We start from the raw sequence: 27,809 nt of genomic DNA on the forward strand, positions 1-27,809 counted from the left end.
GTGTGTGTGTTTCTTTTTAAAGTAATGACTCTCTCTCTCTCTCCTTTTGTTTCATATACACAAGTGCAACAAATGCAAGTCTGTGTGAAAAAAAAGAGTGCTTTCTTTAAACAAAACTAAATTTTACAGCTCTCTTTGTGAGGAAGGCGAATGCTTCCAAAAGATGCCATGAATATTAACTATAATCGTACCGAATTATACAGTAGCGTGAAAAACTGATAATAAAATGATGTAACATGCATAAGCTTTTTTTTTTTCTAGAGTAACCACACATTAAACATAACAAATTAAATTTTTGGGATTACAAATTATCAGATTACGTGTCGGTGTAGGCCTATTCGTTTTCACATTTGAGCGACGAAAGAAGAAAGTGTGGTGATAGTTATAAAAACCGAATACTAGATTTCAATAAATTCAAGTTACATGGCTCCTACATATCGAAAAAAATGATTTTTCGATGTCTGTCCATCTATTTGTCTCTCGGTTCGTCACTCTTTTACACGCACTCAAATAGAGGCCATACTGTTCAACGTATCTGCACCGAATTCTAGACATAACGTTTTAATAACATAATATCTTTCGAATTTTATGTCCTTCGACACCTAAAAGCAAGGGTAATTTACTGAAGGATTAAAATTTAAAATAATTCATTTTTTTTAAATAAAAAAAGCTGTGACGATTATATTTACTTTTGATAAATATATATTTTATTAACAAATCTCCACCACATATGAATAATTTTTCTGAAAAAATATATATGGTGTAATTTACTGTATGGTATGCGTTCTTTTTGCACAATTTTCTCAACCACATTTCATAAATAAACGTATCATTTATTACCTAACAATATGGCAACTCGTTCGAAGGAGTAGCTTAATCTTAGGGTGAGCTTTCCCCCGATGGTTTTCCCATTAACGCCTCAGGCAATTTTGTTCATATTTCGTAAAGAAATATTTCATTAATAAACTAACATAGAGCATAAATAGTTTATTCCGATAACATACAGAAGAAGTGGTTTTCTCAAGGGTTGATTTTTTTTTGGACAAATGTCTCAGTAATAACTGAGACAAATTTGTTCTAATTTCAGTAAAAATATTTTCTGTAATAATCTTACAATATGGTATAACTCGCTTGTTCCGAAAAGAAAAATCCAAAACAGATAGTTTACTTTGACAGTGAAATTTTTCCCGACGATTTGCTTAAAAATTACTCGATATATTGTCAAAATTACAGATAGAAGAGTTTACCTTTGGGGGTAAGCTTTTCCCGATGACCTTCCTAAAAACAACTCAGGAGATGTTTGTTGTTCATATTTTATAAATACGTGTTACATAAATAACCTAGCTATATGGTATAATTCCCTCATCCGGAAAATCTACAAATGGTATATTACTTTTGACAGTTTACCCTGCGATTTTCTCAAGAACGACTCAGGCGATTGTGTTCGTATTTCATAAATAAATGTTTTATGAAACACTAACAATATAGCATAGCTCGTTTGTACTGAAAAGATCCACAAGGGATAATTTATTCTTGGGGGTGACTTTTTGCATAATTTTCTCAGAAATTACTCAGACACTTTTGCTTATAGTTCACATACAATTATATCCTTTATAATTCTAATATATGGATCAAAATATTTCTAACGGAAATATGACCAATGGGTACTTTACTTTTGGGCCTGAAGTTTCTTCTAGCAAAGTTTTCCAAAACATTATTTTATTCGCAATTTCCCAAATAAATGTTTCAATAACAGTTGCAGCCTAACATAAGTCAGTGTAAAAAATTTGAGAGAGAAAGTACAGTGTGTTTACTCCGTACCCTTTCTTAAATATACTTTTAAATGTTACACCTAATAACAATTTTCCGAACAAAATCGAAACTTCTTTTTAAATGTGTTTAAATAAGCCTAACCAAGCTAATCAACAGAAGAAATAATACAATGTTACGAAATTATCGTAGAAACGTTGCTAATATTAGGTAGGTTCGACTGGAATGTCCAAGCAATTGTCAATTCCAAAGGTCTTTGTTTTCGTCCGGCGGGAGCTCACGTGGTTCGGATTTCACGTTAATCAATAGGTCCACGTCTCATATAGCCTCGCTGCTGAAAGGGACGATAAACTCAAAATCACATCACACATCTTTGTTTTCGCCTTTGTTTTAGCTCATAAATGTTTCTGTTCATAAGCTCCTAAGTGGTTAGCGTACGCGCCATTGGCGTGGAAGACCCGGCTTCGATTCCCGGCGAGAGCTCACGTGCTTCGGAGTCCATGTTAATCAGTAGGCCGACGTCTCATATAGCTTCGTTGCTCAACGAGACGTTAAACTCAAACTCAATGTCTTTGTTCATAAATGTCTTTGTGTATAGTTTTGCATATATGTGGCATGGACATTAAATTTTGATTTCTACGCCATATGTATCTAATTACATACACACCTATAGAACGAACACAACAAACTTGGAATATCTACATTGTTTGCGTATGGAAAATAATCACGCTCTACTGTACAGGACAGCCGTGTGTATGGAATTAAATACACATGACAATCAACGTAATAAGAAATGTATAATAATAAGAATTAATAATAATAATAATAATAATAATAATAATAATAATAATAATAATAATAATAATAATAATATAAATAATAAATAACAGGAACTCGACAAATATTCTTGCAAATAATAGGAAAAAGTATGCGTCACACTGTTCACTTTGCTGGACACACCAGTGTGGCGCGTTATACCGATTGTGGCACACTGGAATATAAGGTATGCTTTTTTTTATTTTTTCCAACTTTTCCAACTGCTTCAATTGAAATGGATCTATAATAATAAGAGAATGAATTTAGTCTTCTTACTCTTCAATTTAGAAATAAGGTTCGCGAGAATTTCATAAAAGAATAATATACTCAGAATTGTATATAGTAGTTTGTTTTATTCGAAATTACATACTTCCTACAACTTTTTTTTGATTGAAATGATTTGAAATGAAATTTTTAAGTTTTACGTCCCACGATTATGCCGGATAGGCTAAAGGAGACAGTGATGATAAGAAATGAATGAAATGGTGGAATGAAAAAAGTGGGATAAAACGGGAGAACCTCGAGAAAACCCACGCACACAGTGTTTGTCCAACACAAGGTTCACTTGGCGCGAGCATAGATCGAACCAAGGACTCCATGCACCAAAGGTGAACGCTCTACCACTGAAAGACCGTGGTCTCTGAAATTAATTATGGAACTACCGAGAACTATGCTGTAATATTTGAATGTGGTCCAAGTTTACAATAATTAGTTTACTTAAATTCATTATTAACAATTAAATAATTGCATTCATTATTAACAGGTAAATGCTCCTGATGCAAAGACTTAAATCTAGCGATACCGCGAGCGTAAGTATTAAACAGAGGGATTTTAAAGAGCCCCCTGAGCTGGGGCCTTGGGTTCCATTGGCTCCGCCCTTAATCCGCTAATGCCTATAGATTATAAATTAAAGGGGACATTAAAACCCGGGTCCGTTCTAAAAATTCCTCCCCGTGCAGACCTCTAGCTCCTGTGTATATGCTATCTGAAAATACAGTAGAGTTTCGCTTATCCGACATAAAACAGGAATTCAGAACGACGGATAATATGGATGTGTTAAGGAAAGACCTATAAAAAGTCAAACTATGATATAATTTTACACATTACGCATCTAATTATCATCTTTGCAAGAAACAAATATAATGCATTGATTCAGTGACGTATCCAGCGTGAGGTCCTGGAAGCTGTCCCTTACCAAACCTCAAGCACTTTTTAATAAACCTACTTTTTCCCTTTTGAGGTTTTTTTTATGTCAGATTACTTTGAGTCAGTGTCCAAACTGTGGACAATAAATTGTTCTTATAATTCTAACAAGTAACACTTCCCAAGTGTAACACTCCGATTTTGATAAAATTTGGCAGATAGATACTATACATAAAATAAACAAATGTGCTTTTTTATTTTTATTTACTTATTTTTTTGCTGAAAAACGGTTTTAGGGGGCAAAAGCCCTCATCCAAAATTTGAAAGTTGACGCTCGAAAGGCAAAAACAAGTGGACCAAAGTGAACTTAATTGTGAACAGATATTGCGGAAATAAAATTAGGGAATACGTGTTTTGTATTTTCCTGGAAAAAAACGGTTAGGTGGGGCACAGATCCCTCCAAACCTTTGATCATGAAATATCAAAAGTGCTAATAAAAGTATGTCAGAAGTGCGTAAATTTACATGAAGAATTGGAACAAAACTTTGTTAGGACAATAAGCAAAAAATAAACAAATTCGGCTTTTTTATTTCCTGCGAAAAAAAAACGGTTTTAGAGGACAAAAGGTCCCCTCCATGAATTTTGAAATTTGACGCAAGAAAGGCAAGAAAAAATGTACCGAACTGAATGAAATTGTTCACAAATGTTGTAGAGGTAAGATGAGGAAACACGTGCTTCGTATTTTCCTGAAAAGAGAAAAAAACCTTTTGAGTGGACCGAGGCGTTGAGTGTCGGAAGGATTGGACCGAAGCGAATGAAATTGTCTGTAGATATTGGATATGAAAAATAAAGCCTCTCGTGTTTCACAAGTGTCTCCATCAGATTTCTTCAAATTTGGCAGATCAACAACAAGCACAAACAGTATAGCGTATTTTGTAGTATTTCACGAGACAACTTTAACCCTTACAATGTTTTTCCGCATAAACAAAAACACGTGCCGATTAATTTCCTGTTTGCTGTTGATGTACCAAAATTGATAGGGACATCTTTAAAACACGAAAGTCCTTATTTTACATACAGTCTATACAATATCTACACACAATTTCATTTGCTTCGGTCCACTCCTTCCTGCACTTTTATGGTAATATTAACTTTTTTTTGGAGGGGCTCTAGGCCCCAACACTGTTTTTTCATACAAATTAAAATTCATTTCATTTATTGTTTTGCAAATTGTCCCTATACGAAGTTTCGTTGCAATTCTGCATACTCTTTAGGAACTTCTAACGTATACATACTTATTTGCACTTTTGATATTTCCTAATCAACAGTTTTAGAAGGTCCGTGTCCCACTCAATCGCTTTCTTCCAGGAAAATACGAAACACAATTACCTCAATTTACGTCTAGAATATCTGTGCACGATTTCAAAATTTTGGGCGGGGAATTCTGCCCCCTAAAACCAATTTTTTCGCAGAAAATAAACCCGGTTTTTTTTTTTTTTTTTTTGCGTATTGTCCCTACACAATGTGTCGTTCCAATTCTTCATGTCCTTTAAACACTTCTGACATACTGTTATTAGCACTTTTGATATTTCACGATCAAAGTTTTGGAGGGGTCTGTGTCCCACCGAAACGTTTTTCTTTTTTTCAGGAAAATACGGAACCCATATTCCCTCATTTTTCGTATACAATATCTGTGCACAATTTCATTCATTTCAGTTCACTTCTTCTTGCCTTTCGGGCGTCAACTTTCATCATATTGGATGGGGGATTTTGTCCCCTAAAACAGGCATTCGTTTAGTTTTTGCGTATTGTCCATACACAAAGTGTCATCGGAATTCTTCGTCCTTTACACACATCAGACATATTGTTACTAGCACTTTTGATATTTCAGGATCAAAGGTTTGGAGGGGTCTGCGTCCCACCTAACCGTTTTTTCCAGGAAAATACAAAACACGTATTCCTTCATTTTACGTCTGCCATATCTGTGCACAATTTCGTACACTTTGGTCCACTTGTTTTTGTCTTTCGGGCGTCAACTTTCAAAATTTTGGGTGAGTGCTTTTGCCCCCGTAAAACAGTTTTTCCGCAGAAAATAAAAAAAAAACATGTATTCGCACTACTGCTAAATACCTGTCGATAGTCTTTGATGCCAAATTATCTTGGAAACCTCACCTTCTATCTATTAAGGAGAAAGCACAAAACCGTTTAAATCTATTGAAACGCTTGGTTGGTACTACCTGGAGCCTGCAGGCGGATACCGTCCTAAACCCTTACAAGCTATGCCTTCGCCCATGTTTCACTCCTGGTCACACCACCTGGGTTAGTGCGAATGATGATTTCTACGAGCACCTACGTATTATAGAACGCCACGCTTTGAGACTCGCATTTCGAATAAGCTTGCCTAGTTCCACACATCTCTTATACGAAAGAATCACATTTCCGCATATCACACGCGATCTTGAAGATCTTCGCTCCGCTACATAGATAAGAAATGGAGAACTCAGCACCATACGCTTATGGACACTATATATATCTTGATAGAAGCTTTTCCATCTCGCCTAAGTATTACTATCCTCCACTCCGGCATCTACTCTCCATCTATGGCCAGAAGCATCCGAAGCACCTTCACCATCATTTCTTCGCTACATATCTTCCATCAGAATTCAATTCGCACATATACCCATCGTTTGCACAGTGAGTTTCTTTCTAACAAGGGCTTCCCCCATGTCTACCATCAGTGTTGAGTAGCCCCAACACAGAAGATAAGCTCATTTGTGAATACTAACACTTCCTTGTGTACTGTGGCGTCCAAGCACTTCATCTCGTCATTCGCTCAGCTCTTCAAATAAGCATACCTTTAATTATTTCAATACTCCTTATATCTAACCAAACATTGACCGCTGTCTGTCCTAAGCACTTACATCTCAACCTCCCCATCCATATCTGTTTTTTTTTTTGTTTGTTTGTTTGGTATCACATGTTTCACAACAACAATAATAATTCACCTCTTTATGAATAAAGTGACTTACTTTCTTATTGTTGTAGCCGAATCTCATAGACCATATATGTGTATCAATCGTAACCATCTGCGGTTTAACAGTAAAAAAAAAAAAAAATTCTTTGTGGTGAATTGGCACACAAGTGATACTCTAAAGTGGCAGTCATTTTGTGTTATTTCAACACCTCATTTTTTGCTGTGTAGCTCTTCGATCTAACCGACAGACAAATTGCCAAAATTGAACATTTTAAAGTTTTTCGCGGTCTAACGGGGCGATGAAGAAGTTATCCATGTTACTTGCAAGGCCATCTTTTTTTTTTTTTTTTTTTTTTTTTTTTTTTTTTACATATAATCTCATATTTTAGCTACTTGAGATTGGAATAAAAAACTTGAAATTCGGTATGATTATACGTTTTCTTTAGCGTCAACTAAATAAATCACCAAAAGTAAAAATGTCTAAATATAGAGTGGTTATATGGGGAAATTAATAATCTTTCACATATTATTTATAAGGGATATCTTCTACACCCCAAAATTTTTAGGCACTCGCGGCAGGATTAGAATGATTAAATTTGACATGATTATGAATTTCTGGAACTAACCCAGAGGAATAGTGAATATTTTTAATTTTTAATGGGTCTAAAGGGATGAAGAGATTCCTATGTTATTTAAATGGGTGTTTTACAGCGATGCAAAATCTTATCTGTTAGATAATTGAAATACAAAAAGAAACTTGAAATATGATAGAATTGTGGACTTATTAGGTGCAAGGCCAGAGGCCGAGCAAACACGGGGGAGTGGGGGCGGAGCCCCCAGCTAGCCGAAAGGTAGTATATATACTGACAATAGTTACGTGAGGATAGTCTATTGTTTTTGTAAAAAGAACGCACGTTACTCTGTGTTAGAATCGAGGAAAAATAAATTCTACTATAAGCACAAATCCGAAGGATGTAGGGATGTAGATTGAAATTATTTTGGGCTGTCTCTCTAGAAAGCAGCCTAGGTTTCCGTGACCAGAACTGTGCGATTCTAACAAGAACACTAAATAAGGATCACTAATGATAGTAAAATTCAGTTAGTGCACTCAACAGGGACGTGGCAACCTATTATTGCCTAATATGTATATAGAATTATAGGTAATTTTAATTGGTCATGTTCATAACGAATTTAAGTCAGGACAAAACCTTTGTATTCAAAGTAATAACAAATTTTTAACAACAATGTATACGTGATTGCTATGACGTCCAACACCGAATTTGCTTATTTCAAACTCTCAAAACTCGTTTATACATCTTATCAATTCAACATTTTTTTCTTTCATATACCGGTACATTACTAGCACAATGGCCGTTCTTCGCACAAGAAGAATACGTTTTATTTTTGGACACAAAGGACACAACAGCTCTCACCAATCAACTTGTTGACCCCGAAAACTGTGAATTCGACACTAATACCAGTCATTTATATATATATATATATATATATATATATATATATATATATATATATATATATATATATATATATAATATCGGGTGTTGCAAAATAAGTGTTACAACTCTTGGGAGGTGACTCCTGCCACTGAGACAAGGAAAAAAGTTCTCTTGAACTTTCGGCTATCGGACATAATTTCGGATCTACAAGATGCCGAAAACGTGGGAAAATGACTTAATCCGGATAATCTGACAAATGTGAAATTGGTCTAAATGGTTATGAATTGATAAGGTTTCTACCAGGTAACAATAATTCGTTTGTATTAAGTCGATATCTGGAACAAATACAAAATGGCGGACACCTTCATGTCCGTTGTGGGTGGTTGCATAATCACCAGGCACGAATCCGGCCAACAGTGACGTTCTGAGTATTAAGTGTAGCGAATTTGTACTCAAATGCTCTAGAAAGACGTCTGGAGTGTCGATAAAGCACAACAGATCATGCAGGGTGATTCACATGTGTGGAAACACTTAACGGAAAATGCCCACAAAAAATGCACTCATACTCAGTAAACGTGAGTTCAAAGCGTCAGAAATGTAAGGATTAGCGTCAAGAACATGAAAGAAATTGCCAATTCACCAATAATATTCCATCAAGGCGATGCAATATGATGTACACGGTTGCATACCAATAATGATGCAACAACTGAAGCCAAGTTGAAATTGTGCAAGGGGACTCACTGAAAAACTGGGTAAACTAAAGGAATGCCACTAGTGGGATCGCATGATCGATATTGAAATGTGGCCAATGTGTGTGTGTTGATATCGAAATGTAGCCAATGGACAAATGTCAACATGTCCCACTACTGCTGGCACACCGTCCTACGTGCGAAAAATAGGAAAATAAATACTTGGGTCTTGAATCTGACGCCGTGGGCTCCCAGTAGGATTGGAAACTGCGAGTACGCGAGCAAAAGCGAGCGCTGTAGCCCTGAGGCTCGAGGGAGAATCAGTTTCTCTGTATTAATTTCTTTGAGGAGTACCCATTTTGTTTGGCAAGCGCTCTTGTACAGCCTCCCGACATCCTTATGTGTTTCATTTTCTTACTTCTACTGCACAGTTGTAAACAATCAGAGTTTTAAGACGTTTCTTACTATTTCTCATGTCGTTTTATTTTCCATGTGTATGGTTTTCCAGCTGTAGTGTTACATGTGCCGAATTGGTTCATTTTCGTATTTGTTGAGTTGAGTTGATTTTAACGTCCCGTTCAGCAGCGAGGCTATATGAGACGTGGACCTACTGATTAACGTGGAATCCGAACCACATGAGTTCCAGCCGGGAATCGAACCAGTGCCTCCCACGCTAAAATCGAGTAGGCTAACCGCTTAGCCATAGAGGAGCTCTGTTTTCGTATTTGTCTTGGTATGTGCATTGTGTGTAAAATACGAATTTCTGGAGTTATTTTCCTATATTTCGAGTTCGTCATATGTCCTAAAATACGTGGGACATGATACAAGTTTTTTATCTTCACGCTATATCAGAATTTGAACCATGAATTAAGGGATTTCTATTCATATGTGTCGACTGTGGGACAATGTCCCAAACAAAGAGGAACATTGATACAATCGTGTTCTACTTAGGTTCTACCGAAAAGTGCACGAGATGTAATAGCAGAATGTACAACGTTATTTTCCTAGTTTTCGCACGTGAGACGGTGTGCCAGCAGTAGTGGGACATGTTGACATTTGTCCATTGGCTACATGCCGATATCAACACACACATTGGCCACATTTCAATATCGATCATGCGATCCCACTAGTGACATTCCTTTAGTTTACCCAGTTTCTCAGTGAGTTCCCTTGCACAATTTCAACTTGGCTTCAGTTGTTGCATCCTTATTGGTATGCAACCGTACACATCATATTGCATCTGTTTGATGGAATAATATTGGTGAATTTTCAATTTCTTTCATGTTCTTGACGCTAATCCTTACATTTCTGACGCTTTGAACTCACGTTTACTGAGTATGAGTGCATTTTTTGTGGGCATTTTCTGTTAAGTGTTTCCACACATGTGAATCACCCTGAATCATCTGTTGTGCTCTATCGACACTCCAGACGTCCTTCTAGAGCATTTGAGTACAAATTCGCTACACTTAATACTCAAAACGTCACTGTTAACCAGCATTCGTACCTGGCGATTATGCAACCACCCACAACGGGCATGAAGGTGCCCGCCATTTTGTATTTGTTCCAGATATCGACTTAATACAAACGAATTATTGTTACCTGGTAGAAACCTTATCAAATCATAACCATTTAGACCAATTTTCATTTGGCAGATTATCCGGGACTCCCTACCCAGACAGCACAATGCACATACAGTATCCGTATAGTACATGTACAATTGCACGGATGCAACATGTGCATCATCTGTATAAATGCACGCCTGTACATGAGATGCACATATACATCACAAGTAATATTCAACATCTTCACGTGCACAGGACATGTGCAGTGCACACGTCCTGCACAAATGATGTCCACGTTCCGCACAGTTGATTTACACGTTACACGTATTCGATTTACATGTAGTGCACAGGTGAGTTACATCTAGGACAGCGGTGATTTACACGTAGCACACAGGTGATTTACATGTAGGACAGAGATAATTTACACGCAGTACCCAGATGATTTACATGTAGGAAAGAGGGGATTTACATGTAGCAAATAGGTGATTTACATGTACGACAGAGGTGATTTACACGCAGTACCCAGGTGATTTACATGTAGGACAGAGGTTATTTACACGTAGAACACAGGTGATTTACACGCAGTAAATGTACAATTGCAGGATGCAACATGTGCATCATCTGTATAAATGCACGCCTGTACATGTGATGCACATAAGCGTCACAGGTCCTATTAAACATCTTCACGTGCACAGCACATGTGCAGTGTACACGTCCTGCACAAGTGATTTACACCTTCCGCACAGTTGATTTACACGTAGCACGTATTCGATTTACATGTAGCACACAGGTGATTTACACGTAGTAAATGTACAATTGCACGAATGCAACATGTGCATCATCTGTATAAATGCATGCCTGTACATGTGATTCACATAAGCGTCACAGGTCCTATTCAACATCTTCACGTGCACAGTACATGTGCAGTGCACACGTCCTGCACAAGTGATTTACACCTTCAGCACAGTTGATTTACACGTAGCACGTATTCGATTTACATGTAGTACATGTACAATTACACGGATGCAACATGTGCATCATCTCTATAAATGCACGCCTGTACATGTGATGCACATAAGCGTCACAGGTCCTATTAAACATCTTCACGTGCACAGCACATGTGCAGTGTACACGTCCTGCACAAGTGATTTACACCTTCCGCACAGTTGATTTACACGTAGCACGTATTCGATTTACATGTAGCACACAGGTGATTTACACGTAGTAAATGTACAATTGCACGAATGCAACATGTGCATCATCTGTATAAATGCATGCCTGTACATGTGATTCACATAAGCGTCACAGGTCCTATTCAACATCTTCACGTGCACAGTACATGTGCAGTGCACACGTCCTGCACAAGTGATTTACACCTTCAGCACAGTTGATTTACACGTAGCACGTATTCGATTTACATGTAGCACACATTTGATTTACACGTAGTAAATGTACAATTGCACGGATGCAACATGTGCATCATCTGTATACATGTACGCCTGTACATGTGATGCACATAAGCGTCACAGGTCCTATTCAACATCTTCACGTGCACAGTACATGTGCAGTGCACACGTCCTGCACAAGTGATTTACACCTTCAGCACAGTTGATTTACACGTAGCACGTATTCGATTTACATGTAGTACATGTACAATTACACGGATGCAACATGTGCATCATCTGTATAAATGCACGCCTGTACATGTGATGCACATAAGCGTCACAGGTCCTATTCAACATCTCCACGTGCACAGTACATGTGCAGTGCCCACGTCCTGCACAAATGATTTACACCTTCCGCACAGTTGAATTACACGTAACACGTATTTGATTTACATGTAGGACAGAGGTGATTTACATGTAGTACATGTACAATTGCACGGATGAAACATGTGGATCATCTGTATAAATGTACGCCTGTACATGTGATGCACATAAGCGTCAGAGGTCCTATTCAACATCTTCACGTGCACAGTACATGTGCAGTGCACACGTCCTGCACAAGTGATTTACGCCTTCCGCACAGTTGATTTACACGTAGCACGTATTCGATTTACATGTAGCACACAGGTGATTTACACGTAGTAAATGTACAATTGCACGGATGCAACATGTGCATCATCTGTATACATGTACGCCTGTACATGTGATGCACATAAGCGTCACAGGTCCTATTCAACATCTTCACGTGCACAGTACATGTGCAGTGCCCACGTCCTGCACAAATGATTTCCACGTTCCGCACAGTTGATTTACACGTTACATGTATTCGATTTACATGTAGTGTAGAGGTGAATTACACGTAGTACATGTACAATTGCACGGATGCAACATGTGCATCATCTGTATAAATGCATGCCTGTACAAGTGATGCACATAAGCGTCACAGGTAATATTCAACATCTTCACGTGCACAGTACATGTGCAGTGCACACGTCCTGCACAAGTGATTTACACCTTCAGCACAGTTGATTTACACGTAGCACGTATTCGATTTACATGTAGTACATGTACAATTACACGGATGCAACATGTGCATCATCTGTATAAATGCACGCCTGTACATGAGATGCACATATACATCACAAGTAATATTCAACATCTTCACGTGCACAGTACATGTGCAGTGCACACGTCCTGCACAAGTGATTTACACCTTCAGCACAGTTGATTTACACGTAGCGCGTATTCGATTTACATGTAGTACATGTACAATTACACGGATGCAACATGTGCATCATCTGTATAAATGCACGCCTGTACATGAGATGCACATATACATCACAAGTAATATTCAACATCTTCACGTGCACAGGACATGTGCAGTGCACACGTCCTGCACAAATGATGTCCACGTTCCGCACAGTTGATTTACACGTTACACGTATTCGATTTACATGTAGTGCACAGGTGAGTTACATCTAGGACAGTGGTGATTTACACGTAGCACACAGGTGATTTACATGTAGGACAGAGATAATTTACACGCAGTACCCAGATGATTTACATGTAGGAAAGAGGGGATTTACATGTAGCAAATAGGTGATTTACATGTACGACAGAGGTGATTTACACGCAGTACCCAGGTGATTTACATGTAGGACAGAGGTTATTTACACGTAGAACACAGGTGATTTACACGCAGTAAATGTACAATTGCAGGATGCAACATGTGCATCATCTGTATAAATGCACGCCTGTACACGTGATGCACATAAGCGTCACAGGTCCTATTCAACATCTTCACGTGCACAGTACATGTGCAGTGCACACGTCCTGCACAAATGATTTACACCTTCCGCACAGTTGATTTACACGTAACACGTATTCGATTTACATGTAGCACACATTTGATTTACACGTAGTAAATGTACAATTGCACGGATGCAACATGTGCATCATCTGTATACATGTACGCCTGTACATGTGATGCACATAAGCGTCACAGGTCCTATTCAACATCTTCACGTGCACAGTACATGTGCAGTGTACACGTCCTGCACAAGTGATTTACACCTTCCGCACAGTTGATTTACACGTAGCACGTATTCGATTTACATGTAGCACACAGGTGATTTACACGTAGTAAATGTACAATTGCACGAATGCAACATGTGCATCATCTGTATAAATGTACGCCTGTACATGTGATTCACATAAGCGCCACAGGTCCTATTCAACATCTTCACGTGCACAGTACATGTGCAGTGCACACGTCCTGCACAAGTGATTTACACCTTCAGCACAGTTGATTTACACGTAGCACGTATTCGATTTACATGTAGTACATGTACAATTGCACGGATGCAACATGTGCATCATCTGTATAAATGCACGCCTGTACATGTGATGCACATGTCACATGTCCTATTCAACATCTTCACGTGCACAGTACATGTGCAGTGCACACGTCCTGCACAAGTGATTTACACCTTCCGCACAGTTGATTTGCACGTAGTACACAGATGATTTCGTCGTAGTTCGTGTACAATTGCACGAATGCAACATGTGCATCTGTATAAATGCACGTCTGTACATGTGATACACATAAGCGTCACAGGTTCTATTCAACATCTTCGGGTGCGCAATACCTACCATGCACACGTCCTGCACAAGTGATTTACACCTTCCGCACAGTTGATTTACACGTAGCACGTATTCGATTTACACGTAGCACACAGGTGATTTCGTCCTAGTACATGTACAATTGTACGAATGCAACATGTGCATTATCTGTATAAATGCATGCCTGTACATGTGATGTACATAAGCGTCACCGGTTCTATTCAACATCTTCACGTGTGCAATACCTGTGCCATGCACACGTCCTGCACAAGTGATTTACACCTTCCGCACATTTGATTTACACGCAGTACCCAGAGGACTTTCATGTAGGACACAGGTAGTTTAGAGGTGATGTAAAAGCATATTAGAGATGCAACGAAAAAAAGGGAGTTTATATATTTGGTGCCTTACGCAGTTCAAATACAACATTGTAAACGCCTTCTTGAAAAGTAACTGAGAGTTACATGTAACGAAAAAACAATTATATACTTACAAAAAATTACTGACTCGTGCACTACTCTACCGCACCATTAACGTTCCAGGCCAGTAATCTCAAAGTTCTAGAATCCAATCCCCCCCCTCAAAAGGCAGCTACAGCATATTCTCGTCACCTGAAGAGGAGACAGTATGGTACTCTGACGAAACTTTGTTTATCAGTAGCGTATATATTAACAAACCACTGTCACGAGCATTTAGACAATATTTTTCTTTCTTCCTACACATATATCATTATAGACTTTTCCTTTTGCTATGCAGCATATTGAGTATCGTACCATTAGGGCCTGGAAGTTGAAGACCTTACCTAAAAAAATATTTAAAAAGCCTAAACATATTAAGAAAATGACCTAAATTTGGAAAAAAATACTTAAAATATGATAAAATCAATAATGATACACTTAATGTGTATAATATTTAAATAATACACAATTCTGGTGATATGTTGAACAGAAAAAAAATTGCAAATTTGCATTTTCATCGCCCTGTTTCTGCTGTTCATTTTGAACTACTTGGATGACAATCCTCGCAAGCGTCTACTGTCTGGTCATACCTACTATACCTGGTCCCGTCATTCAAGGGTTCCTATTGTCAGAGATTATTAGAGAAAACTATGTTTAAGAGTTTCTAATTGAGAATGGTCAGCAAAACTGTAGTTGAAAAAAGGTCAAGTACCAAAACCAGGTGTTAAGACTTAAAGGGTAATGGGGACCAATAAGCCAAATATGACTTAAAACTAAGCATTTTCTGGCCAAAAATGACCCAAAATTAACATATATTATGGTGTTCCTTACCTTCGGGCACTTGGGAAAAACTATCTTTAACTTCCGAGCCCTATATATGATACTGAAAATATTAAGAAAGAAAAAACTCATACTTGTCTGAATAATTAGGTTCTGAACTTATAAACAGTTGTGGTTTGCATATATTTTTTTTCTTTTAATACAGTGCTTGGTTTGTCAACATAGCTTTTACATAGTATGATTTTATCAAAAGCCATCATGGAGCTATTTCAGATTTAAAATATATGCTTGATAAAGCAAAGTGGCCTCAACTCAATCACAAGTGAAATTAGATTTTTAAAAAATCCAAGTGCAAAAATGTTTATATATTCTATTAACCGTAACTTGGTGCAACTCCGCTGTAATTTTATGGAAATAGTAGGTATTACAACATTGATAACAACTGATTATATATATCTATAATTTATTTCTTATTAAATATAAAAAGTAATCTACAAGATGGTTGTTGTTTTTTTTCTTTCTTTTAATTTACTTTCTCCGATAATTCCTTGGCCTCAGTCCTCTGCATCCTGTAAAGAGAAGTTTTAAAAGTAATACAGTAAGTGCAGACACTAAATCAATCTATTTAAACTAAATCACAGTCATATTCTTAGCATAGTTTGAGATTAAGAATTTAAATATGGTCCATCCAAATTATACATGCCATACCATTTTCTCCAGAAACAAAGCTAAAGACTACCATTTAAGCTCAATAAATCACCACCATCAGCATCTCTGAAATAAGATTTTTTAGGGTATTGAATCAATTCCAGTAAGAGTATTTAAATTAGCAATTTGAAAACGAGGCTGACGTTTTATCGACAGGTGGCAATCCTGTGCAAACGTGTGTTGAAAACACGGGTAGAACATCTCATGAGTAAATGGTACTAAATGCACTGACCTTGAATGACATTGACAAGTGTGGGTTTAAGTACACGAAAAACTGAGTTATTACAACAGGAGTAAATGTATGAGTACGCTTGTTCACCCCGTGCTCATTCGTACGGACAGTGAAGGATGAGAATAAACTGAAGACTGGATGCAGTAAGAACTATGAGAAGTGAATTTGGTAGAGAAATTGAGGTGAATGTTCACGGATGATCGAAACACTACACTTCGAATGCCTTCTGAAAAGTTCAAAATGAAGACGAAAGCTGTGAGTCAACGCATAACGAAGAAAAATCTAGCACAAATGGAAGTTTTATGTTACCTAAGCTACGAAAAGTGGGTTGAAAGTAAGAAACAATATTCAGAGAGGCAAGCAAGCTGAAAAAGATTTATTTTTGTGGCATGAACAACCAATAAAAAACGTTGCCTTTTCCATATTATCAATTGTATATAACTGGCTGATCTCTACCACGTTATGCAAGATAGGCAGAAGTATATACAGTAGTGCACTCTGTATTCCTCTCTGCGAGCGGCCGAGGATGGTTTAGAGTATGAAATGCAAATAAGTTACGTACCTGCCCTTGAAATTATATTCATTTTCATACAAATTAAACGTTATGGGGGTTCAGATCCGACGGAATTCCTGTCAGTGCGCCCCTGACTTATATGACTCACAGTGAAACAAATTTATAAATCTTAATGCTATCAAGTACAATGGCATTATTAATAAATTTATTTAGATATTCATATTTCAAGTCATGTTACTAGATACTAAGACACTGGAAAACTAAGTACTACTTAAAATTTAACCCAAAATATGCAAAAATACAGTGGCAAATTTGTGTAAGAAAAAAAGATCCTATATCCTAGATAAGCGATCGGCAAAATCCATATTATCTGTCTGCGTGCCTGTAAATCGAATAGTGCAATGACGGGACATCGGATTATCCTCCTTCCTAACTCAGCGTTGCAATCCTGACGTAAAGGTTTCTTCTTTTTTTAACTAACATAATGTAAATTTTGAATTTAAACAATACTAGTAAGATTCTTAAGAAACATTTCTTTTACTATCAATGAGTCAATTTCTTTTTATCATCAGGTGGTACAGTGTTCCACATAAATATCGCAACTCTATAATAGTACAATACTTTATTTTATGCATTTGAAATCAATATTTCGCTGGTTACTTGCCTATCAGGCGTTAGTTTAAGGTTAGATTGATTATGTAGCAACCTGCAGAACATTGATTTCAAATGTATTGCATAAGATAAAATCTTAAAACTGTAGTCGAGTTGCGATATTTATATTGAACACTGTACAAGACGAAAAAAAATGAAATGTTCCTCTCTTTTCCGTCGATATTAACCTTAAAAAAAAGGAAAAAGTTTGTTTGTGTCATATATAACTTACTAAAAAAGTCTACAAATTTCTAAGTTTGTAAAATACATAATCGTTCTCGCACAATAAGAAAAAAGTCTTAAAGATCATGAAATCTCAAACACCCCCGAATCGCCCAGTTTCGTTCTAGTGTCCCCTTTGAAAATGAGAACGCCGCTGGAGAGCGTTAATATACACGTTGAGAATAGGTGCCTATACATTATAGAGAATAAAGTTGAAAGAATGACAGCGTCAAAGGTTTTTTTTTTTTTTTTTTACTGCTTATAAATTACCTACGAGAGCAAACACATTTTACACTCCGTTAGCTACTCGCACATATTTCAAGGTAAAAGCACAGTTCCGCACCTCCTTGCCCGCTAGGTCCGAAGTATGCAAAAATGTCCGCCCTGTTGCCGACTTCTGATGTAGATTATAGTGACAATTTAAAGCTTGGAGACCACTTGTTAACCGTTCTTATTTTGAAAACTGCTGCAAAATTGCATGTAAATATTAAAATAAAGGCTTAGGAATACATGAAAACCAAACATCAGAGGTGATACGTACCTTCGTGACCTCCTTGTTTTGGCGTGGTGCAGCCAATCACTTATCGCTTCCCTGATTTGCTCCTCCGAACACTCAGGATATAATTTCTTTGCAGATGCTAGAAAAAAATGTACATATGACTATGTTGATATATATAAAATTATACATTCATTAGTGAACTTAATTCCTAAAATAAGAACATCAAAAGTGAGAAAGAGAAACCCTAACAACAATTTTGGTATGCAATCCTTTTCCGTCTGAATGATAGCTTGGTAATGAGATATTTGCTGTATTTACGAGAGTATAATACTTCACGCAATTTTTATACGGAACAGATAAAGAAAAACTATTTCGCATACAGCATACAGAGAGGTTTATGCTCCGATTTTCCCCCCTCCCACTGCCTCTCTGTATTGAAGATTGCTGAAATTGTCATTCCCAGCAGTGAGTCACTCACCACACCAATGACTCCCCTCTCAATCTAATTGACATTTTTATCATTTGCAGCAATTGTCAGTGACTTTTTAAGTAAATAAAAAAGTGCAGTCATTACAAAGCATATACGACGTATGATATTTTCGTCTTACAAGTTTAAATAATGTGGGGAGAGGATTGGAAATATTTTGTGTGATCTGGAATTGAACCAACGGCCATGTTTCATATGCCTTTCAAAATTATTGTTTATAATGAGAATCATTGTTTTAAGGTAATAAATTTTGGAACAATTCAGAGGTATAATTGAGTAAATATAGTAGAATTTTATAGCTTCTATTAACGCCAGAAAAAGAACCTATCAAATTAAAAATTCCTCACTTATTGAAATAATTAAACATAACTGTGCTCATCTCACTTTTCTTCTGTTTGTTTTGTTTTTGGTGGGGTCTGTGTTACTACAAACACTAAACTTACATTCTATTGCAAAACTATATTTTATATCAAAGAACAATTTCTTACTCAAAAAGAAACAATATACAGGGTGCTTCAGGAAGAAAGGTCAATAATTTGAGAGGCGGTCAGATTTGTCGACTACAACAATAAAGTTTACATAAACATATACGTTTTAAACCTTTGTTTCAGATATATCACTACATGAAGTTTAATGCATGGTGACAAGGGTACACTGCAATTATGTTGAAATGCGTACTGTGACACTATAAGACACGAGAATGGTAACTAATGTAAAGAGGACTGAGGAGGATACTACAGGATTAACACTACTCATAATTGGCACCAATGGTCCGCGGAAAACCAACATGCTTCATGTGAACAGTTACCAGATGGGACTTCCGTGTTGACAGTGCACCATACCTTCATCTTTTGCAAAATACTTTCCCTCCGTATTTGGAGGATATTATTCTTTCTACGCATCATGTGATACCAAATGAACGGTGAACCGTTTTCACTCGACTATCACCCAGTGCCTTCACGCAAAATACTAGTCGTTGGATTGGATGTTTTGGGCTAGTCCAATTGCCACTTAGGCACCTGTTCTAACGCCCTTGGGTATGTATGGTTGGTTGAAATGAAAGGTGTACAGTGTTGGTAAATAACAGCGGGAACATAAAATTAATGAAACTGTTTCAACGTAACTCCAATGTACACATTTCCTTGTCCACATGTACCAAATTCATATAGTAATATCCCTGAAACAAAGTTTATATGGACTTCTTGTTCTGGACATGCTTGAGCACATCCTAATTATTGCCCTTTCCCAATAAACACCCTATAAACTATCAAGCATTGAAGACAATGCGATCACGATTGAAAAAAAAATGCACAAAAAAATCTTACCAACAATAAACTTGTAGGTTTGTGTCTCCACAAACGACAGCTTCCTCACACAATTTATTCCCGACTTTCCTGTGACGCTATACAGCTCAGCAACTTCATCCACCACGACACGACGAAGAATATTCTGTGCTAGTTGTTTTGGAGTTTTTCCACCACTCGCCAACATTTGAAACTGAAAGTAACATTGTATCGATTGTGCTGTGTTAATGCAGCGAAAAAATTTCATGCATATAAATAATATTTTTCAATATTTAGTTAATGTTAGAGCAAATAATCACCATAAATTATTTCTTGTGATTAAGTTATCTGCCAAGGTTACATATCTTTTATATGATGTGAAATGTGGTGGCAAAAATAAATCAGCAAAGCTGATGAAAACTAGGATCCAATTTGGATAGATTAATACATCTTACTTTTAAACAATTAATGTTATTGGTAGTTTTTTTTCAATGTTACTTTCGTTTGTTTGCTGAAGAAAATAACCTAGGGAATGCATTACATTTCTAGCCAACTCCACTGTTTTTACTTCATAGAGCATGTGGAGGAATGTAGTACTATCCGAGTTCCCATGATCGCTAAAGAAGATAATTCTTTAATGTGTGACTTTTTGAATGTGTCTTAATTCTGCAAATTTGATAAAATTATACATATACATAGTCAATATACACATACATTCTTAGTTGTTGAAAACTTTTTACACAATTTAACTTATAGAAAAAAACATGCATACGGATGAAACGTATTTAATAACTTCAAAATGTCAACTCTTACGACAATTTAGTATTCAGCACCAATGTTGTAAATGTCAGGTTTTTGTCTTACACATGAATATAGAAGCGAACAGTCAATACAAAAGTGAGCAGAAAGGGAAGTTTAATTTCAGAGCACAATAAGATAAATAACAGACACTCAATATTCTATTATTACAATGAAATAGTGAGAGTAGCAATATAAAAAGTATCATACAAACATCCCTTTCAAATTAATACAATTGCCATGACTTCAGAAAAAAATGTATTTCGTAGATTCACAACTTTACTCATGGAAAGCGACGATTTTTTTTTTTAATAAGTTAGAACACTGAAATAGAAGATTGACAGGACCGTGCCATCAGTACTACTTTTAGTTGTTTATATTCACAATGAGGAGTATTAATGGTGCTATCTAGTAGGAAAAAAAATAACAATGGTAAATGCCATACAGGATGTACGCGAATCTGAACCTATAAAGTGGAGATAATCTATGTATCTCCGGAAAACTTAGGTCAAAGTTAGATCAAAATCAGTCACCAAAAATGGGGAGCATTCTGCTAGGGAGCGCTACATAACTGATTTCTGTGAAAACATAATTTATTTTCTGAAATGTTATAAAGTCTATAAATGACTACTCACGTAATATTGTCTTGGTTGCTCATTATAGGTAACTATTTCAGACTCTCCTGGATTTTTCACCTTTGTGCTCTAGAAAAGATACAACAGAGCTTCTAACAACATTGAGGATTTTCATTGACTTTCAATGGAAATCTTGAAGTTCCAGAAAGTTCTCGTCAAGTTTTCATTGTTTTAATAAAAGCTCTCTTCAAAATGATAACATTTGAAAACTTATCTAGAATTTCTGGAATTTTCAGAATTTCCACTGAAAGTCAATGAAAAACAATCGAAATTCTGAAAGTTATTAGAAGCTCTATATAGTATCCTTTACAGGACAGAATGGTGAAAATCCACGAAATTCCTTGAAATGGCGACCTATAATAAGCAATCAAAACATTATTTAACTAGACATCCAGAGATACTGCGAAACATTTCAAAATGTCAATTATAGGTTTTCACCGAAATTAGTTATGTAGCGCCCCCTAACGAAATGCGTGAGACTACCCCATTTTTGGTGATTGGTTTTGATCAAACCTTGATCTAAGCTTTCCGCAGATATATAGATCGCCTCCTCTTTATGGGGCCAGGTTTGCGTACATCCCGTGCCGAATATGCCATGAAACAATTTCTTATATTTGGATGGGTTAGAAACAGCTAGCAAAAGGCATCTAAATGTTGTAAGTATGCACAAAGATTTTTTTTTTTTTAAATAATAAGTTTAAACAATTTTAAAAGACACACACATTTCCGTTGAAATTTAGAATTGTCCCCAATGTTTGCATCGAACTCTTTAAAACTAGCATCTGTTGTAAGTGGGAGACCTGATAGTACTGCAAATCCTTCATCACAGTTTTCATCTGATGAAGACTTTTCCCCAAGACCGAAGTCTATTTTTGTTTCTATTCTTGTTATCTTCTCATTGAGATCAGATACCATTTCCAACAGCTGAACAACAGAATTTGTCAACTTGCAACATCCTGAAGAATACAGAATAATGTATTAGATATACAAAATTGTTACGACAAAGGCATGTTCAATACATGAAAGATGACTTTCAACAATTTTTCATACCCTGTCATATTGAAAAGTGCATTTCAGTACATGAACATTTAACGGTATTCCATACCTTTTAATGTTTGAACATCAAAATTTAATGCTTTCACCAAAACATAAAATTTAGGGAACGAAAAAACAATCTAACAATCTCCAAAGAATATACCATACATTTTCCCGATATATTATATATATATCGAGAGTACAAATTAGTTCGGTCTTTTTTTTCCTTTTTTTTGGGGGGAGGGGATCAAAAATACATTTATTTCAAAACAAAATGAATAAACAGATTAATCAAAGTATTGTCCATTGTTGGCTACTACCCTTTCCCACCTCTCAGGCAATTCTCGCCTTATATCTAAAAAAAAAAAAAAAAAAAAATATCGTCCTTTGAGGGATCCAAGTTAGGAGCCAATTTTCGATTCCTGCGAAAGAAGTAAACCGGTGACCTGCCAAATCGTGCTGCATCCGTCGGAACAACCAGTAACCGGAAGGAGCAATGTCCGGGGAATACGGCGGGTGCGGTAAAATATCAAACTTGAAGGATTCCAAGTTAGTTTTCACAACTTTTGCGACATGAAGCCTAGCATTATCATGCAGAAGAATAACTTGTCCATGTCTTTGCTCGTATTCCGGCCGTTTTTCTCGTAATGTGTGGCTCAAACGAATCAATTGTAGCCTATACCAATCACCCGTAATGAAATCGCAGGTTGTAGCAGCTCATAGTAAACAACACCTTTTGGTCCTACCAGATAGACAGCATTACCTTCGAACCATGAATATTTGGCTTTGGTATTGATGTTGAGGTCAACGGCAGCGATTGACATGCGATATAAAATCCCCAGTAACAATCCGATGTAAAAAACCCTTTTTTTGTTGTCTTTGAATCACAAGTGAAAAATCGCCTTTCAACGTCTCTCGGTTTCAGTTCATAAGGCACTCAACTGCCTTGCTTTTGAATCATTCCCATGGATTTCAGCTATACGGGAACTACTTGTTGCGTAACTCCTAATGATTCTGCAAGTTCCTCTTGCGTTTGACTCGGATCTTCATCGAGTAATCCCTCTAATTATTTGTCTTCGACTTGTCATGGCCGTCCAGAGTGAAGCTTGTCTTCAGCGCTGAGATCACTATTCTTGAAACGTAGAAACCAATCCCTACATGATTTATCAGTTGGACCATTGTTACCATAAAGTTCTACAAGCATTCGATGCACTTCAGCTGCACTTTTCTTTCAATTAAAGCAGAAAACTTAACACCTCCCCCAAATGCTGCTCAGTTACCACAGAAGTTCCCATATTCAACACAGTGACAATCGGGGTTTTGCATGAAACAAAGCATTATAAACTGAAAAGTACTGACAGATGTCTAACCTCTGAAACCACCGAAAGAAACTGTCACTATGAAACAGCCAGAGACATCTTTTGTAACTGAAGTAATTTGTACTCCCTATAGATAGGTAGATATATGGTCGTTCATTTCTTGTTAGGCTCTTGTAACTTTTAAACTAATAGACAAGAAGCGCTGAAATTTTGCACCATTAAAATACCGGCAGGGTGACAATTTGACATACTAGCTAATACCACCAGACTAACAGTGTTACCAACCCAACATAAACTTACTTTTTTTTCCAAATAACACTACCTCAGGTAATTACAATTTTCAAACCCATATACACAATGGAAACACAAAATACCGTACTTATTGTTCAGTGTTGCAAACTAAGGACGCTACAGTGTCACAAAAAAAAAACACCTTGGAGGCCCCCACAACAGTAACAACGCAAGTGAAACGGATGGGACAATGCACGTCGGAAGTACGTTACTGTAGAATACTGCGATCAGGATATGGCGCATTTCTAATGTACAGAAACAAAGTTACAGAGAATTAAATATTTGACTTCTTTCAAAGGGCTTTATTTCGAAAAAGTGCTGAGATAAGTATCACATCTAATTACGTAGATTCTTTCCAAAAGTATCTAAAGATCATAATGACGTTTACAGCAATTGTATATTTCTAATCGTTGGGGAAATATCATAAATAAAGTTGACAATACTGCTAAAAATCATGAAATCGCAAGAACCTGTATTAGTAACAGCTGCCAAAAACTATTGGTTAAGTGTCAAAGAAACTAAGAAAAGCAACGCTAATTTAAAACTCTTGCAACTACGTCATTTTAAGATGTATCGTCAAATTTAACAACAATCATTATATCTCCGGAACTGTTTAATATATCAAATTGCTGTAAACGGCATTATGATGGTTACATATTTTAAAAATAATCAACGATACTTATCTCAACACTTTTTCGAAATAAAGCCCTTAGAAAATGATCAAATTTTTAATTCCTTTTAACTGCTTTTGTTTATTAGAAAGACGCCATATCCTGATCATAGAATTCTACATTAACGAACTTCCGATGTGCACTGCCCCACCCATTTCATTTCCATTGTTACGGTTCTACAGACCACCAAAATTGGGATGTTTTCGGATTTATTGTGACATCGTAGCATCCTTAGTTTGAAACACTGAACAAAAAATGCAGAATTGAATGTTTTCATTTTGTATGTATATTTGAAATTTATAATAAGCTGACGTAGTGCCACATCAAAAATGTAACTTTATGTTGGGTTGGTAACACTGTTAGTCTGGTGGTATTAGCTACAATGTCAAATTCCGTTCCTTGCCGATATGTTAAGGGTGCACAATTTTAGTGCTTCGTGTCTATTGGTTTAAAAGTTACAAGAGCGTAATAAAATATATACGAAGACATACTTTTTAATTTGTAAGACATTTCAACTTTTTTTTTTTTTTTGTTTACGATCGTGCTCCATTGTTTGAGCCAAGCTACATCAAGGTAACTTGATGAAATATACGTAAGCACACATGACAGGCTAATTAAATGGGATGAAAAATATAATTAATTAGCCTTTAAGTATGAGCAGCTTAAATATAACTAGTCCATTGTATTTGCGGAATACATGAGAACCGCGAGCTTTACGTACTTTTAGAAAAGCTTGACGCTCCAAAAAATAAATAAACAAATAAATAAAACTTTGAACTAACCTTCACATATTGAAGATGAACGGTCACTCTTACTTCTCTCTGAGGATGTGAAGCAATTTGCAGGTGTACCACTTGAAGCAGATACTTGGTCTGCATCACCAGAGTGAGGAAAGTTACAGGCACGTGCTTCCTCTGCTGTGCTAGAAGAGTTTGGTGGAGTTGGATAGGGAATATCTATTTTCCTTACATTTACTGATTCTCGCATCAAGAATCAGTCATGATCATCAGAAGAACTTTCCCCAGGTAAAATCACTTTTTTCAACTTTCTCTTTCTGAGTCTACTGTATTCCTCCTCATCTGATTCAAGATGAGAGGTCTCTTCTGCTTTACTCAAATGCTGCATTGCTTTCTCCAATGTATCTGATGAATGAAGAGAGAGAGAGACGCTATTTGTAAAGTACGAAAACACAAAGGCTTCTGCTGAAATACTCTATGAATTCACATTAGTATTCAATGTAGAATTAAAGTGAAACGAAATAAATTCCTTGCTCACGAATGATTTAAAGTTTCTTTCATCACATTCGATATTAGTTATTGGAAATGTAAAAAGCACATTCAATGTAAAATAATTATGCCAAGTTTTAGTTTTGATATGTCACAATTTTCTTAAATGTCATGTTTAGGTTAATGCAGCGATTTAGAAATAACATCTGGAAAATTCACAGATATAAATTTACAAGATTAAATAAACGTCTTGAAAAAAATGGCAAAGATGGCTTACCATACGCCTTTAGAATTTTAATTGCGCATGGAGCCCAATCATCCTCAGGAGGAGATAATTTCTTTAGAAGCTTATAAAGCTATCATTGGAACGAACATTCGGGTATTTACAAGATGTGCCACTCTCGTGTATCCACAGGCCTGCTATAATTCCAAGTGCATCATCCTCTTCAATAAATTTTACAAGAGCATAATTCTTGAAAGTCACCTTCCTTTAAATAAATAAGCCCAGAAAAAAGTAAAAACTATTACTGAAATTTATTTTTAATACACTTGTATATGCAGATTACAAATTGAAGTTTCACACACCCAATAAAAGATTTGATTTTCATTTTGCACTCGTTAAACTTCGTATAAGTAACAAAACTGCTATATTGAACGAAAAATACAAGTGAGAAATCTATTACCCAGCAAAGACATGACGTGAGAAATTGGTTATGACAAACATCTTGCAAGACCATTACAGTTAAAGGAATATGTACGCTAAAAATATACATATAAAAATTTGAAAAAGTTAAAAGAAATAAACCTAGGAAAATTATAAACAAAATCTTAGAGAAGTACTAAGGGAAGAGTAAAAATATATTTTTTTTTCTGAGCAAATAATTTTGTAAATAAAGTGGCCTTATGATTTACCTACATTAACATGTATGTATAAGTGGAAGTACAACCTGAGAGGAACCATGAGAAATCAGTATCATTTTCTGAGAGATTTGAGAAATGGGTATCTCAAATAAATGGTCTGACAATCTACTAACACTATAAATTCCAAAACTGGAGCTTGAAGAAAATGGATCTTTGAAAAAGTCTTTTCTGTCCTCAAATTTCTAACATAATATAACAAAAAAATCAGAATTTTTAGAATAAACAATGTTTTTTACCACAACAATACTTCCATCTGATGAAAGGGAACACGAATCTGGAGGGGAAGTACTTATTCTGTAGGACTCAAATGCAACATGTTTAAACTGCAGAGCAGAATCGCATCCTTCTATTATGGGACCAAGAGAATGTGGAGCAGTGAATTTTGGAAAATTTTGTGAAGATGAATTATACCACTTACCCGAATGGATAATTTCTCCAAGTCTTTTAGCAACCTGTGATAAAGGTTTCTCACCCTTTCGAATCTGTTTCTTAAAGAACTGTAAAAAGTTCTCAAAGCGAAAGCTACTACAATTGTCCAAAGCCCCAAAGATTGTAACATCATCAGAAATGTGTAATAGAGCATGGAAATTGTGTGTTAGAA

At 36.3% G+C, this 27,809-nt stretch overlaps 2 protein-coding genes across 2 annotated transcripts in view; one reads left to right on the top strand and one right to left on the bottom strand.

The window, feature by feature from the left end:
- Positions 1-27,809, top strand: part of LOC145674263 (putative serine protease K12H4.7) — a 166,821-nt gene that overhangs the window by 22,269 nt on the left and 116,743 nt on the right. The gene's annotated exons all lie outside the window — the stretch shown is intronic.
- On the bottom strand, positions 16,240-26,198 carry LOC145674262 (uncharacterized). The gene is made up of 5 exons (XM_081744096.1): positions 25,844-26,198; positions 22,466-22,701; positions 20,355-20,526; positions 18,585-18,681; positions 16,240-16,285 (listed from the first exon to the last, which is right to left on the bottom strand). The coding sequence occupies exons 1-5, from the start codon at positions 26,046-26,048 to the stop codon at positions 16,240-16,242; spliced, it is 756 nt and encodes a 251-aa protein (XP_081600222.1). The 5' UTR covers positions 26,049-26,198.

This window comes from Thermobia domestica, chromosome 17, assembly GCF_964235325.1.
Source record: "Thermobia domestica chromosome 17, izTheDome1.hap1.1, whole genome shotgun sequence".
Classification (NCBI taxonomy): domain Eukaryota; kingdom Metazoa; phylum Arthropoda; class Insecta; order Zygentoma; family Lepismatidae; genus Thermobia; species Thermobia domestica.